This window comes from Thermobia domestica, chromosome 13 (assembly GCF_964235325.1).
Source record: "Thermobia domestica chromosome 13, izTheDome1.hap1.1, whole genome shotgun sequence".
Lineage (NCBI taxonomy): Eukaryota > Metazoa > Arthropoda > Insecta > Zygentoma > Lepismatidae > Thermobia > Thermobia domestica.
The window spans coordinates 87070619-87086625 of record NC_137466.1 but is presented as its reverse complement, the minus strand read 5'-3'; the positions used below and the strand labels follow the sequence as shown (position 1 = coordinate 87086625).

General features: G+C 34.4%; 1 protein-coding gene across 1 annotated transcript in view; it reads right to left on the bottom strand.

Moving 5' to 3' along the window:
* Positions 1 to 16007, bottom strand: part of LOC145669228 (uncharacterized) — a 73804-nt gene that overhangs the window by 39648 nt on the left and 18149 nt on the right. Inside the window, exon 2 of the mRNA XM_081737557.1 lies at positions 6405 to 6539. Coding sequence (XP_081593683.1) covers positions 6405 to 6505 — 101 coding nt within the window. The 5' untranslated portion in view covers positions 6506 to 6539. The remainder of the gene's footprint in view (positions 1 to 6404; positions 6540 to 16007) is intronic.

Below are 16007 nucleotides of genomic sequence, written 5' to 3'. Positions count from 1 at the left end.
CTCTATACATTTTCTACGGAATTTATTTACTTTCTGACCATTAAACTTGTCTTTGTGATTCTTTATTGATATATTCATAAAGCTTAGTTTTCATTATTCATATTGTGTGTGTTATTACACTTCTTAAATTTTCTGTTTCTTTTTCGCAGGCATTCTCGTTTCAATAGCATAGGTGTACGAACACTTTCTGCGCTCACTGTATGTACAGTAAATACAAATTTACAATTTTTGACTTTACGAAGTATACAATGTAATTGTTCAATAATTAACATAAGCAGGCATTCATTAATTTATATTAATATAATAGTTAACAAAACTAATAAGCGGGTGATTGATGACTCAGTGGTAGAGTTTTCATCTATGGTATTCTAACCCAGGACATGTGGGTTTTCGATGGCTAATTTTGTGTTCGAAAATTTTCCCGGTGGTAGGCCTACTCTTGGTTCCCTTTCTTATATTTGTTCCATCATCACTCATTAACGAATTTAGTTTATCAAAACTCTATAGCCATATATTCATTCTGTCCGTCAGTGAAACAAACAGTCTCAAGAACTATCTGATGGATTACCAATCAATTTTGGCCATGATGTACAGAGTCAATAGTTAAGAATCGAGTTCCCTGATGAATGTAATATTCAAACCGGAAGCGGTACAAATCAACTATTTCCGGTTTTAGAGTTAATCATTATATAGTAAATATGGTAATAGATAGCGAGAAGCGGTTTCCAGTAATCGACATATATAACATTCATGTAGATAGAATGTTACCCAGTTTGTGCATCTGCTGAAAATAATGAGCTTAGGTATTTAGAGAGCATTTTCCGCTTTAGAAAATGTGTGCTTGGTAAAGAATGTAGAGAATTAGCTGAGTCAGGCACATAGCTAGAATATGGTAATAGGAAGGGGGGGGAGTCTGTCACGAAATACTGTGGTTATTTACCAGGGGCTCAATCATTCTAAACTATTTTATTGGCAACATATATTGGTTCGTTTAGCCAAGATTTCTAATGGGGGCACGATATGAAATACTGTGGTTACACACCAGAGGCTCGATCAATCTAAATATTTTACTGACAACATACCCATATTGATTGGTTAGGACAATAAAATGAGGATATATTAGTAAGTATTTTAATAAGAAGCTATGAAGAAATCTCGAGTAAAAGAATATAAAAAAAGTATTGAAAAAGATATCGTGTTCCGAGGTCATTCGAACGGTGTCGAGAATTTTGCGTCTGGGAAATTTGCGCCCTAATTCAAGAACAGGGAAAATTCCGCCTGCGATGTACCTCCACCGGGAAGTTTGAGCCCTGCGAAATAAAAGAACCTATTGGAGCTTACGCATTTGCTCGGAGGGGCTGATATTACAGCATAAACAATCCCCCCCCCACAACCATGCCATTTGTGATTTATTTTCATTGTGGCTATATAAGGGGAGAATAAACTTCAATATAAGCCAAAAGAACACAACGGATCAACGCAATCACTGCTTCTTCCAGAGATGATTTTGGGGGAACACTGGCCTCCTCAGAGCTCTCAGAGTGCCCCCTCGGAGGAGACCAAAATAATACGTCTATAATATAATAATAAATAGAATAGTACCAGCAGTGACCCCCCTCCGGAATACTAAATGTGCCCCCGGAACATTTTTCCTGAAAGAACGACTGAACGCAATTGTGTGTTTGAAGTGTAATTCCAGCAAGTAAACACACTGTACATAGTTTTCTTGATAATATTACTGAACTGATTTTACATTCACTTTACATTTTCTTTTCTATATTTTGTGTCCTGAAAAGCCAAACAACTCGCAAGGATTGTGAACAGAGATATCTGGGTAGAGCCAAACAGCCTTTTGTAGATTAAATTATACTCTTTGATTATATTAATAAATAATTATATATCAGTCATTTATACGTTTATTGTAAATTTTGTAGTATAATGAAAAAATGTATTTGTATGGATTGCCCTTTAGTGAACTAAAATTGTATTTTTTTCATTTGTTCGGAATATTATAACGGATGGAGTAACTCACTGAGACGATGAGAGGCAAGCCTAGTTCAAGTGCGAGTGGAAGTTACTTTAAACAATACAATAATAAGTTGAATTGTAGGGCGCTAACATCCCAGTGCAAATATATAGCCGGCGCATTTTCCCCTCTTTTTGGGGTAGGGCGCAAACATCCCAGTGCAAATATATTGCGAGCGCATTTTTTCCTATTTTTGTGGTAGGGCGCAAATTTCCCGGGCGCAAAATTCAAGCATTCAAGGAAAATATAATGTCCGTGAAGTTGACAAGCCACTTATGTCAGACTCCAATTTCGACTTTAAACGTCGCTAGTGCTACGTTAGTGTTCGATAGTGACGCAAATCGTTAGTACTCCAACTGCATGCCAACACGCCCACTTCTAAGAATCATCTCAAAAATGAGGTTAACCGTTAGAGCAAGTAAGTGCTCATTGGTGCCATTAACATTAACGTTAAAGCCTCCATCGTACGGCCCTTTGAGTAATAATAACACCACGTTTTTTGCTAGTCTCAATGCGTCCCTATATTCTCGCGAACATTCTGACGTGCCCAAGTTAGTTACTTTTTTTTGGGGGGGGACTATTGTTTATCTGTTATTGTTTATTGTTTATTGCTAGTCTGCAGAGTAGTCCTTACATTAATATGACATTGTCCTTGATAATCATTGCGTATTTACAAGCAATTTGTTATTACTGTTAGAAGATATCAAAAAACAACAGATAAAATCTACTACTTAACGGTTCATTTTTTTCTTTTACAGTACATAAACGATTATTAATAATAATAATAATAATAATAATAATAATAATAATAATAATAATAATAATAATAATAATAATAATAATAATAATAATAATAATAATAATAATAAGACTATTCCAGCATAAAAGTTATCAATTGCATCACACTGGCAACAAGCGACGCATATTAAACTTCATAAAAAATCGTTTCTCACGATTTTCTGGAAAACTACGTATGATAACATCTTCATTATGTCAAGTTGTTTATCTCAGTGTGATATATGTCTTACCTCTGGACAATATCACAGTAAAACAAAAATTAAATATTAGGAGTACATCGTACTTTTGGACTACATCTCATTAACCATGGGAAGATTGAGTAGTGTATACTTTAGGATGTAAGTTTCAGCTTAACTTGCAGCATACATTCTTAGGATTACAAAAAGGAAATTTGTTCGTTTGCATTTGAACAAAATTCTTAGGATTACAAAAAGAAAAAATATTTTTTCCGAAATCCGGAATTTTTCCGAATTTAGGATTTTTTCTGAATTCCGGAATTTTTCTGAATTCCGGATTTTTTCCGAAATCCGGATTTTTTCCGAATTCCGGATTTTTTCTGAAATCCGGTTTTTTCCGAATTCCGGATTTTTTCTGAATTGCGGATTTTTTCTGAATTCCGGATTTTTTCCGAAATCCGGAATTTTTCTGAATTCCGGAATTTTTCTGAATTCCGGATTTTTTCCGAAATCCGGATTTTTTCCGAATTCCGGATTTTTTTCTGAAATCCGGTTTTTTCCGAATTCCGGATTTTTTCTGAATTGCGGATTTTTTCCGAGATCCGGAATTTTTCCGAATTCCGGATTTTTTCCGAAATCCGGAATTTCTCCGAAATCCGGAATTTTCCCGAATTCCGGATTTTTTCTGAATTCCGGATTTTTTCCGAAATCCGGAATTTTTCTGAATTCCGGATTTTTTCCGAAATCCGGAATTTTTCCGAATTCCGGAATTTTTCTGAATTCCGGATTTTTTCCGAAATCCGGAATTTTTCCGAAATCCAGAATTTTTCCGAATTCCGGAATTTTCCGATTTTACTTTCCGGATTCCGGAAAGTAAAAATTCCGGAATTGGCCATCCCTATTCTTAACAATAGAGTAAAGAATACACTAAAATCCAAATCAGATAAAGATTTCACTTAGCTTTCCTCCCTGTTCCACTGAATCTGCGAATGTTCAAGGTTATCGCGGAAGGCGAGGAAGAAGGTAAAGTCAGATCTTAATGGAAGTTCTTGATTCTGTTCAGTAAACAAAAAGTCCCATATTATGTATCGCGAAAGCAAGACGATCTCGTAGTTTTGGGCACGAAATTGCTGTAAAAGAATCTCGTCTTGGATTCAGAAGAATACGGTAGTACCTACTACCATGTCATATTTCAGTTGACATATCTATCACAAAATGGAACTCTTTTCCGGTTTCTGACCTCGAAAAAGTTTGTAAGATTTACATACGTATTTCATTGTGTTAATCAGTTCTTTCAAATGAGGAGACAATTCCTAGTTTTAAGGGAGTAGTAAGTATTAACCAAATAGCATTCACCATTACATCGTATTTATTGCTCAAGACCGTCCCTCTATATAATGAAAAGCGTTTCGTCTTTCAAACTACTCGTCATGTTGTCATGGAATGTTCAGAATACTAACATTTTACATAATGTTTAGCATTACTGCATGATCTAATTCCTATTATTGAGAATAACAATTTTACTAATCGTATCATAGATTTGACGTACTAGAAATCTTGCCGATATTATTATTATTATTATTATTATTATTATTATTATTATTATTATTATTATTATTATTATTATTATTATTATTATTATTATTATTATTATTAGCGTGTGTATATTTGACAGTTTTTTACTACTTTTATCTTTTTTGTTTTGTATTTGCATGTTTCTTTTTCTTTTAGAACGATATATTTACATTCATGTTGTAGTTTACCGAAATTTATTTTAGAGAACTTTCGGACATCATTTGAAATGTGTCCAATAAGTCAGAAAGGCAAACAGGAGGAGAGTTCAGTTTGATAAAATCGTGCCTCACTACATGCAAAAAGACCTGATTTTCCACGAAATCAAAAAATGGCCTAAAACAATTGAAATCATTACACTAGACGGGCCACGGTGGCTCAGTGGTAGAGCGTTCGCCTCTGTTGCGTGGGGTTCCGGGTTCGACCCAAGCCCACGCCAAGTGAACGTTGTGGTGGACAAAAACCGTGTGCGTGGGTTTCCTCGGGGTTCTCCCGTTTCCTCCCACTTTCTTTATTCCATCGTTCATTCTTTTCTCATCATCACCGTCTCCTTTACCCTAGACGGCATAACTGTGGGACGTAAAACTCAAAGATTTCATTTCATTACACCAGATGACGTAGCTGATGATGAAATCTTTCTGTAACACATAATGTTCTCACTACGGGCATCTCAGACACATCTTGAGATCTATATCAAGCAGATATCAAGATTTGGGGTTCGGAACCTAGATACAGCGGTAAAACACGCGTATAGTAAACAAGGGAATATATGGTGTAGCCTTTTACACAATAAGATTGTTGGTAGGATTCTCTTTGCAGTAGCCACAATCACCTTCGTAATATTCCTAAATTTTAACATGTCGCAGATAGAAGATATATATCCAAATATCATCTTTCAACGCAATGACACCCCATCAAGTTACAGTTATCATGTCTCTACATTAATGTACAACATTCTCAAATCGATGAGCTTGCATGTGAAAGCCCAATTTCCTGGCCCCGGTGTTCTCCAGATCCAATTAGACCTCCTTTTTGGGAGGTATATGTGGTAGACATAATCTCTTCAAAAGTAGGAAGCATACAGGATTTGAAACAATACTTAAGATATATCATACTCTGTTGTATTGAATTTGTTGCAGAACATTTTGAGTGAAATTGAACATGGACTGAATGTTTTTCGTGCAGCTAAAGGCTTCTGCATGATGAAATATATTATATCTTAATCTCTTCCTCTCCCTCTTTATGTATATATATCAAGGTCATAAGATAGAAATGTATACGTTGTTTCATTCCTATGCATAATAATACTTGTTGTTTTCACATAAATTTGTTTTAACATAAATTTGTTTTCACATAATTTTAAAACAAATGAAATTTTTGAGTTTTATGTCCCACAGTTATGCCGGTTAGGCTAAAAGGAGACAGTGATTATGAAAAATAAATGAAATGGTGGAATGAAGAAAGTGGATGGAAACGGGAGAACCCCGAAGAAAGCCACGCACACGGTGTTTGTCCACCACAAAATTCACTTGGCGCAAGCATGAATCGAACCAAAAACCCCATGCACTATAGGTGAACGCTCTGCCACTGAGCCACCGTGGCCCCTCACATAATTTGAATTTAAAATGGTGGAGTCTCGTGATGAACTACATTTATTACAATATAATTTGAGTATTAAATCAAAGTAAACCTTATATAAATATTTTATTATTCTGACTATTCAAGCGTGAAGTAGACTATATCAGTTATACTCTACTAGACAACTTGTCTACTATACTAACTATAAGATATTTCTTACTTTATATGTCTTTCCCTAGAAGATTAATAATTACCTGCGAGAATGAACGCAAAATCTTCGAATGAGCAAAAGAGATGCAATCATTAATATCGCCATAAGGGCAATGATCATCAGTATTACTCCTGTTAATATCATGGTGTACGGACAGCCAAAGATATTTCCTCATTACCTGTAACAGAAAGAATGGTACAAATAGCAGATTAATTTAAACAATTCAAGGTTAATAATGTGCCATACATCGGTAAAAATTAGTAGAAGTGTTATGCTCAGATAGAGTTAAGTTTATTTTGATTTTAACGTCCCGTTGAGTAGCGAGGCTATATGAGACGTGAATCTACTGATTAACGTGGAATCTGAACCACATGAGCTCCCCCGGGAATCGAACCCGGGTCTCACACGTATAGGCGCGTACGCTAACCGCTTAGCCACGAAGGAGCTCATTACGCTCAGATAATCGATGAAATTAAACGAATGATAGATATGCATAACCTCATACACATTGAACTTCAGCAGGTCGCATTTAACGAATTTCTGTATATGTTTTAGTACGAGACATGTCTACCACGAAAGCGTATATAATCTTAGAAGTCTTGGATACAGCTTTATATTCTTCCCTTTTTCTTCGTACCTGCAGGATTATAGTTGCTATGGATTGCCTTGTGATATAATGAAATTTATACCCAAGATATAATTCACAAAGGATAAATCCGCGACCTATCTCTGATATCTGCAGTATATTGACAAGTATTATTTAGTTGAAAAATGCTGTTGGTTGTCAAGGGTATGATAAATAAAGTTCAACACCCTGTATCTTCCAAGCCAGTCTTATGTTATAACTGTTTCCTAAAATCTGAAGTCAAATGTAGAACGTCCGTTGCTCTAAAATTACATATTAGGCGCTTTCTCCAATAACCCATCAAATATGGATTATTTTCGCTTAATCTAAAAAAATTGCATTACGTTTATAGTAGTAGGCCCCCCCGTATGTCCAGCCGAGTCAGCAAAAAATTTTGTGACGTCATAGGTCAAAGGTCAATGACCTTGGCCCGGGGTCAATGACCTAGGGGTACATAGGACCACCCACTCTAAATTCTGGCAGGGGTACCATGGCTCACCCCCTAAATTTTGGCAGGGGTACATAGGACCACCCCCCTTAAATTTTTGATATTGCCAAATCTAAAAATTTGGTATGGTAGCCTAGAACCATAGTATGTACCTCTATTAGTATTGGGTGTCTATGTCGTTCCCTTTCATGGGTAAAAAATTGGCAAAAATTCAAATTTCGGGGGGTTTTGACCTAATTTATCCCCTTTGATGAGGTATTATTACCCTATATAGTTATATGGGCGTATACAGGGGTCCATTACCTTTCATAACATATGGGTATATTAATGCACCCCTTGAAAAATTTGGGAGGGGTAGCTTGGCCCACCCCTTAAATTTTGGAAATTGACCAATTTAAACATTGAGTATTATAGTACAGGACCCTAATATGTATTATGATAAATTTGGGCGGTCCACCTCGTTTCCTTCTAGGGGTACAAAATTGCCAAAAATATAAACGTAAGCAATACGTTGTACCACGTGTTTGGTTTTCGACCTAATTTATCTCCTTGGATGAGGTCCTATTTCCTTATATAGTTATATGGTCATGTATAGTGGTCCATTATCTATCATAAGACATGGGTACATTGGTGCACCCCTTTAAATTTTTGGGAAGGGTACCTTGGCCCACCCCTTAAATTTTGGAAAATGTCAAATTAAAACATTTGGTATTATAATACAGGATCTCAATATGTATCATGATAAATTTGGGTGGACCACCTCCTTCCCTTTTAGGGGTACAAAATTGTCAAAATATAAACGTAAGCAATACGTTATACCACGTGTTTGGTCTTTTGGCCCAATTTATCCTCTTGGATGAGGTTCTATTACCTTATATGGTTATATGGTTATGTATAGGGGTCTATTCCCTATCATAAGACATAGGTACATTTGTGCACTCCTTTAAAAATTTGGGAGGGGTACTTTGGCCCACCCCATAAATTTTGGAAATTGCCCAATTTAAACATTTGGTATTATAGCAAGGGACCCTAACATGTATTATGATAAATTTGGGTGGTCCACCTCGTTCCCTTTTAGGGGTACAAAATTGTCAAAATATAAACGTAAGCAATACGTTGTACCACGTGTTTGGTTTTGACCTAAGTTATCCTCTTGGATGAGGTCCTATTACCTTATATGGTTATGTATATAGGTTCATTTCCTATCATAAGACATGGGTACATTTGTGCACTCCTTTTAAAATTTGTGAGGGGTACCTTGGCCCACCCCTTAAATTTTAGAAATCGCTCATTTTATATATTTGGTATTATAGTACCGGACCCTAACATGTATTATGATAAATTTGGGTGGTTCACCTCGTTCCCTTTTAGGGGTACGAAATTGCCAAATTTTAGTACAACCACGTGTTTGTTTTGGCTCAATTTATCCCCTTGGATCAGGTCCTATTACCTTATATGATTATATGGTTATGTATATTGGTCCATTCCCTATTATAAGACATGGGTATATTGATGCACTCTTTAAAAATTTGGGAGGGGTACCTTGGCCCACCTCTTTATTTTGGAAATTGTCCAATTTAAACATTTGGTATAATAGTATAAGACCCTAATATATATATATATATATATATATATATATATATATATATATATATATATATATATATATATATATATATTACTATAAATTTGGGTGGTCCATCTCGTTCCCTTTCATGGGTACGAAATTGCCAAATTTTAGTACAACCACGTGTTTCGTTTTTGACCTAATTTATTCCCTTGGATGAGGTCCTATTACCTAATATGATTATATGGTCATGTATAGGGTCCATTTTCTATCATAAGACATAGGTAGATTGATACACACCGGAAGGGGTACCATAGCCAATCCCTTAAATTTTGGAAATTTTTCCAATTTAAGCATTCGCTATCATAGTACATGACCTCAATATGTATAATGATAAATTTGGGTGGTCCACCTTGTTCCCTTTCATGAGTAAAAAAAAATGCCAAAATATAAACATAAACAATATGTTGTATCACGTGTTTGGTTTTTGGCCCAATTTATCCCGTTTGATGCGGTCTTATTACCGTATATGGTTATATGGTCATGTATATAGGTTCATTTCCTATCATAAGACATGAGTACATTGATGCACCCTTTAAAAATTTGTCCACTCAGTCCACTCAGTTTTAGAAATTGTTTAATATAAGCATTTGGTATCTTCGTACAGGTCTTCAATATGTACCACTATAAATTTGGATGGTCCACATCGTTCCCTTTCATGGGTAAAGAACTACCAAAAATCAAATTTTGGAGGTTATTGACCCTTTGATAAGTATTTAGCACGTTATATGGTTTATTACCTTTATATGTTTATGTTCTCTTTTAAATTTGGGAATTGTGATAAACAGAACTTTAACATAAGGCGCGAAATTTGAAACAATACTTTGAACTTTAGTCACAGCTCATAGTCTAAGATCATTTGTGGTGATTGATTTGACCTTGAGCTTTAGAAATCTGATAGCTTACCTTATTGAATGTTATGACTCATAGTCTTAAGGGAATACATGCTACAACACTGGCAAAGTTATTGTTGATGCAATTTGATTGGTTAATCAGTATCTTTTGTGCAATCTGATTGGCTGATGACTATTTTTCGTGTAATCTGATTGGTTGATGAGTTTCAAATCTTTGATGCATTTAGTTTTGTTTTTAACATTTAAAAATCTTGGTTTCGTTCAACATTTTGCACTCACTGATAAATATGATCAAAACCGTTTATTTGTTAATCGAATAGTTAAAAACCGGATAAAGTTTGACGGTTAACCGTGAAACGTAAAATTTTTTAGTTTGAATTTTTTTGTTTGAAAGTTTTTGTTTGAAAACTCTTGTTTCAAATTTGTGGTTGAATTTTTTTGTTTCAGAATTTTGTTTGAAATTTATTTTTCAAAATTTTTTTGAAAATTTTTAATTTTTTGTTGCAAAATTTTGTTTGAAAATTTTTTGTTTTGAAATTTTTCGTTTCCAATTTTTTTGTTTAAAATTTTGTTTCGAATTTTTTTCAAAATTTTGTTTGAAAATTTTTTTCGTTTCAAAATTTTGTTTGAATTTTTCGTTTCCAAATTTTTTTCGTTTCAAAAATTTTGTTTCAAAGTTTGGTTTGACATTTTTAAAAGTTTGTGCACTCATTAGTAAAGAACCGGAACTGTTTAGAACTAAAACCTCTGGCAACATTGTGGTGCAATAGTACACGTCAGAACATGATAATGCAACGTCATCAGTTTTGCACCATATATAAATATCGTTCGATTTAGTATTCATAATAACATCATCATGGCTACTTGTCTGCAGTTTCTAAACACACGTAATGTGATGAAATCATTTACCAAGATTACTGATTTACAACAGAATGTACCTTATAGAATCTTAGCTAGCCAAAAAATCCCTACAAAGTTTGGATTAAGAATCGTAGTGAAGCTTGAAAATGATAAGAATATAATTTTACCAGCAAGATATTTACCCATGGAAGCATCAAAACAAGAAGAACTGCTGCGTTTCTTAAATACTGGATCTGTATCTTTATGTTACAAAGGATTCTTGGGTCGAAGTCATCAATTTGAATTTAGTACACAGCCGGTTTTGTCAGCAATTGTGATGAAATCTTGAATTCAAACGTCAGCACATTCCTTTGACGTCAGACGTTGTTGTATGAATTTGGTTGGTCAGCATGACGTCAGTAACTGTGATGAAATCATGAATTCAAATGTCAGCACATTCCTTTCCTATGACGTCAGCCGTAGTTCTATAAATCAACCAATACACTGTCATCCCACGAAATCATTTGAGCAAGTGCGTTTCAGCAGGAAAGATGTGTACTTCTAACGATAAAGAATTCATCTTCGCAAGCTATTATCCAATAAATATATTTCAAACAAAACATGTGATGATTGGTATCAGTGCTAGAACATTTGAACCAGTAATTCGATTGGGCAAAGCAGAACAATTTGGTGTACAACTGACCTTTGAAGAATGGCAAATATTATGTTCACGAATCGACCAAATGAACGATTATTTTCATGATGAGCTAAATGTGACCATAGTCAAATCATTAGGCTCAAATCATGAAGTGGTGCTGCGTTCAGTCCTTGAAGAGAAGATGGTGCTGTTACGTAAAAAGAGTACATTGCATGTCCCTCGCAACATGGTGTATCTAACGCAAACGGAATGGAACAAATTCATCAACGTATTCCAGTGTGCGAAACATTCAGTGGAAGTGTGCAACAAAACAAGTATATTCCTGAAAAAGTACTATTTTGAAAAATGTGTTATGCATATTGTACAACATGTATCTAGATGTTGTGATGGTTGTCAACATCGTTCGTGGGTGCATACCTGTATTGATAAACAGTTTATTTGTGATCAAATGGACATTGAGTTTCCGCCAATTGATATTGCAATAGACCTTAAAAGACTTCAACTGGAATTAAAATTATAAGCTAAAGACAAACTAGTGCAAGAAGTTCAAAATACATTGTATCGACAATATCCAGAACCACTATCTGGTATGGATGTATGTGGAGTGTAATAAAATGATCCATTACAATGAATTGTGTTTTTTTTTTCATTTCAAGTACAACCCCATGTTCTGACGTGTACTATTGCACCACAATGTTGCCAGAGGTTTTAGTTCTAAACAGTTCCGGTTCTTTACTAATGAGTGCACAAACTTTAAAAATGTCAAACCAAACTTTGAAACAAAAATTTCAAACAAAACTTTCGAAACAAAAATTTTCAAACCAAATTTTCTTCCAAGCAGTTCCGGTTCTTCACTAATGAGTGCACAAACTTAAAAATTTGAAACCAAAATTTTCCAAACAAAATTTAAAGAAAAATTCGAAACAAAAAAATTTGGAAACGAAAAATTTTAAACAAAAAATTTTCAAACAAAATTTTGCAACAAAAAAATTAAAAATTTTCAAAAAAATTTTGAAACAAATTTCAAACAAAATTCTGAAACAAAAAAATTCAAACACAAATTTGAAACAAGAGTTTTCAAACAAAAACTTTCAAACAAAAAATTTTCATACTAAAAAAATTTACGTTTCACGGTTAACCGTCAAACTTTATCCGGTTTTTAACTATTCGATTAACAAATAAACGGTTTTGATCATATTTATCAGTGAGTGCAAAATGTTGAACGAAACCAAGATTTTTAAATGTTAAACAAAACTTAAAACTGAATGCAGCAAAGATTTGAAAATCATCAACCAATCAGATTGCACGAAAGATAGTGATCAGCCAATCAGATTGCACGAAAGATAGTGATCAACCAATGAAATTGCATCAACAATAACTTTGCTAGTGTTGTAGCATGTATTCCCTTAAGACTATGAGTCATAAGATTCAATAAGGTTAGCTATGTATCCCTGTACACTACCTCATCAAGGTCAATCACGTGGTACATCGTATTGCTTACGTTTATATTTGGCTGTAATAATCAATACCAATGACTCAATTTCATTTGACAATTCTCAAATTATCCTACAAAGTTTAAATGTACCAATGTCCTGGACTCCTAATCCCATCATAGGTCAATAACTGATCACGTGATCATAATGATTTACCCAATGAATGAGATACTATCCAATTTTAAGAACAATTACCAATTATTGATATGACAATAAGAAATGTACCCCTCCCAAAATTTAAGATTGGTACACAAATACACCTGTATCTTATGAAAATAGTAATAAATCATGTACTCATTTAATAATAAAGCCGGTTAATAACCTCTAAATTTTGAATATTTGGCCATAAGAGGAACACCAATGGGTCCTAGAAAACGTGTACCAAATTATGTTATTTTATAATTCCCAAATTTAAAAGAGAACATAAACATATAAAGGTAATAAACCATATAACGTGGTAAATACTTATCAAAGGGTCAATAACCTCCAAAATTTGATTTTTGGTAGTTCTTTACCCATGAAAGGGAACGATGTGGACCATCCAAATTTATAGTGGTACATATTGAAGACCTGCACAAAGATACCAAATGCTTATATTAAATAATTTCTAAAACTGAGTGGACTGAGTGGACAAATTTTTAAAGGGTGCATCAATGTACTCATGTCTTATGATAGGAAATGAACCTATATACATGGCCATATAACCATATACGGTAATAAGACCGCATCAAACGGGATAAATTGGGCCAAAAACCAAACACGTGATACAACATATTGCTTATGTTTATATTTTGGCATTTTTTTTACTCATGAAAGGGAACAAGGTGGACCACCCAAATTTATCATTATACATATTGAGGTCATGTACTATGATAGCGAATGCTTAAATTGGAAAAATTTCCAAAAATTTAAGGGATTGGCTATGGTACCCCTTCCGGTGTGTATCAATCTACCTATGTCTTATGATAGAAAATGGACCCTATACATGACCATATAATCATATTAGGTAATAGGACCTCATCCAAGGGAATAAATTAGGTCAAAAACGAAACACGTGGTTGTACTAAAATTTGGCAATTTCGTACCCATGAAAGGGAACGAGATGGACCACCCAAATTTATAGTAATATATATATATATATATATATATATTAGGGTCTTATACTATTATACCAAATGTTTAAATTGGACAATTTCCAAAATAAAGAGGTGGGCCAAGGTACCCCTCCCAAATTTTTAAAGGGTGCATCAATATACCCATGTCTTATAATAGGGAATGGACCAATATACATAACCATATAATCATATAAGGTAATAGGACCTGATCCAAGGGATAAATTGAGCCAAAACAAACACGTGGTTGTACTAAAATTTGGCAATTTCGTACCCCTAAAAGGGAACGAGGTGAACCACCCAAATTTATCATAATACATGTTAGGGTCCGGTACTATAATACCAAATATATAAAATGAGCGATTTCTAAAATTTAAGGGGTGAGCCAAGGTACCCCTCACAAATTTTAAAAGGAGTGCACAAATGTACCCATGTCTTATGATAGAAAATGAACCTATATACATAACCATATAAGGTAATAGGACCTCATCCAAGAGGATAACTTAGGTCAAAACCAAACACGTGGTACAACGTATTGCTTACTTTTATATTTTGGCAATTTCGTACCCCTAAAAGGGAACGAGGTGAACCACTCAAATTTATCATAATACATGTTAGGGCCCAGTACTATAATACCAAATATATAAAATGAGCAATTTCTAAAATTTATGGGGTGGGCCAAAGTACCCCTCACAAATTTTTAAAGGAGTGCACACATGTACCTATGTCTTATGATAGGGAATAGACCCCTATACATAACCATATAACCATATAAGGTAATAGAACCTCATCCAAGAGGATAAATTGGGCCAAAGACCAAACACGTGGTACAACGTATTGCTTACGTTTATATTTTGACAATTTTGTACCCCTAAAAGGGAACGAGGTGGACCACCCAAATTTATCATAATACATGTTAGGGTCCGGTACTATAATACCAAATGTTTAAATTGGGCAATTTCCAAAATTTAAGGGGTGGGCCAAAGTACCCCTCCCAAATTTTTAAAGGAGTGCACAAATGTACCTATGTCTTATGATAGGGACTAGACCCCTATACATAACCATATAACCATATAAGGTAATAGAATCTCATCCAAGAGGATAAATTGGGCCAAAAAAAAACGTGGTTGTACTAAAATTTGGCAATTTGGTACCCCTAAAAGGGAACGAGGAGAAAAACCCAAATTTATCATAATACATGTTAATGTCCAGTACTATAATACCAAATATATAAAATGAGCAATTTCTAGAATTTAAGGGGTTGGCCAAAGTACCCCTCACAAATTTTTAAAGGAGTGCACAAATGTACCTATGTCTTATGATAGGGAATAGACCCCTATATATAACCATATAACCATATAACGTAATATAACTTCATCCAAGAGGATAAATTGGGCCAAAAGACCAAACACGTGGTATAACGTATTGCTTACGTTTATATTTTGACAATTTTGTACCCCTAAAAGGGAGGAGGTGGTCCACCCAAATTTATCATGATACATATTGAGATCCTGTACTATAATACCAAATGTTTTAATTTGACATTTTCCAAAATTTAAGGGGTGGGCCAAGGTACCCTTCCCAAAAATTTAAAGGGGTGCACCAATGTACCCATGTCTTATGATAGATAATGGACTACTATACATGACCATATAACTATATAAGGTAATAGGACCTCATCCAAGGAGATAAATTAGGTCGAAAACCAAACACGTGGTACAACGTATTGCTTACGTTTATATTTTTGGCAATTTTGTACCCCTAGAAGGAAACGAGGTGGACCGCCCAAATTTATCATAATACATATTAGGGTCCTGTACTATAATACTCAATGTTTAAATTGGTCAATTTCCAAAATTTAAGGGGTGGGCCAAGCTACCCCTCCCAAATTTTTCAAGGGGTGCATTAATATACCCATATGTTATGAAAGGTAATGGACCCCTGTATACGCCCATATAACTATATAGGGTAATAATACCTCATCAAAGG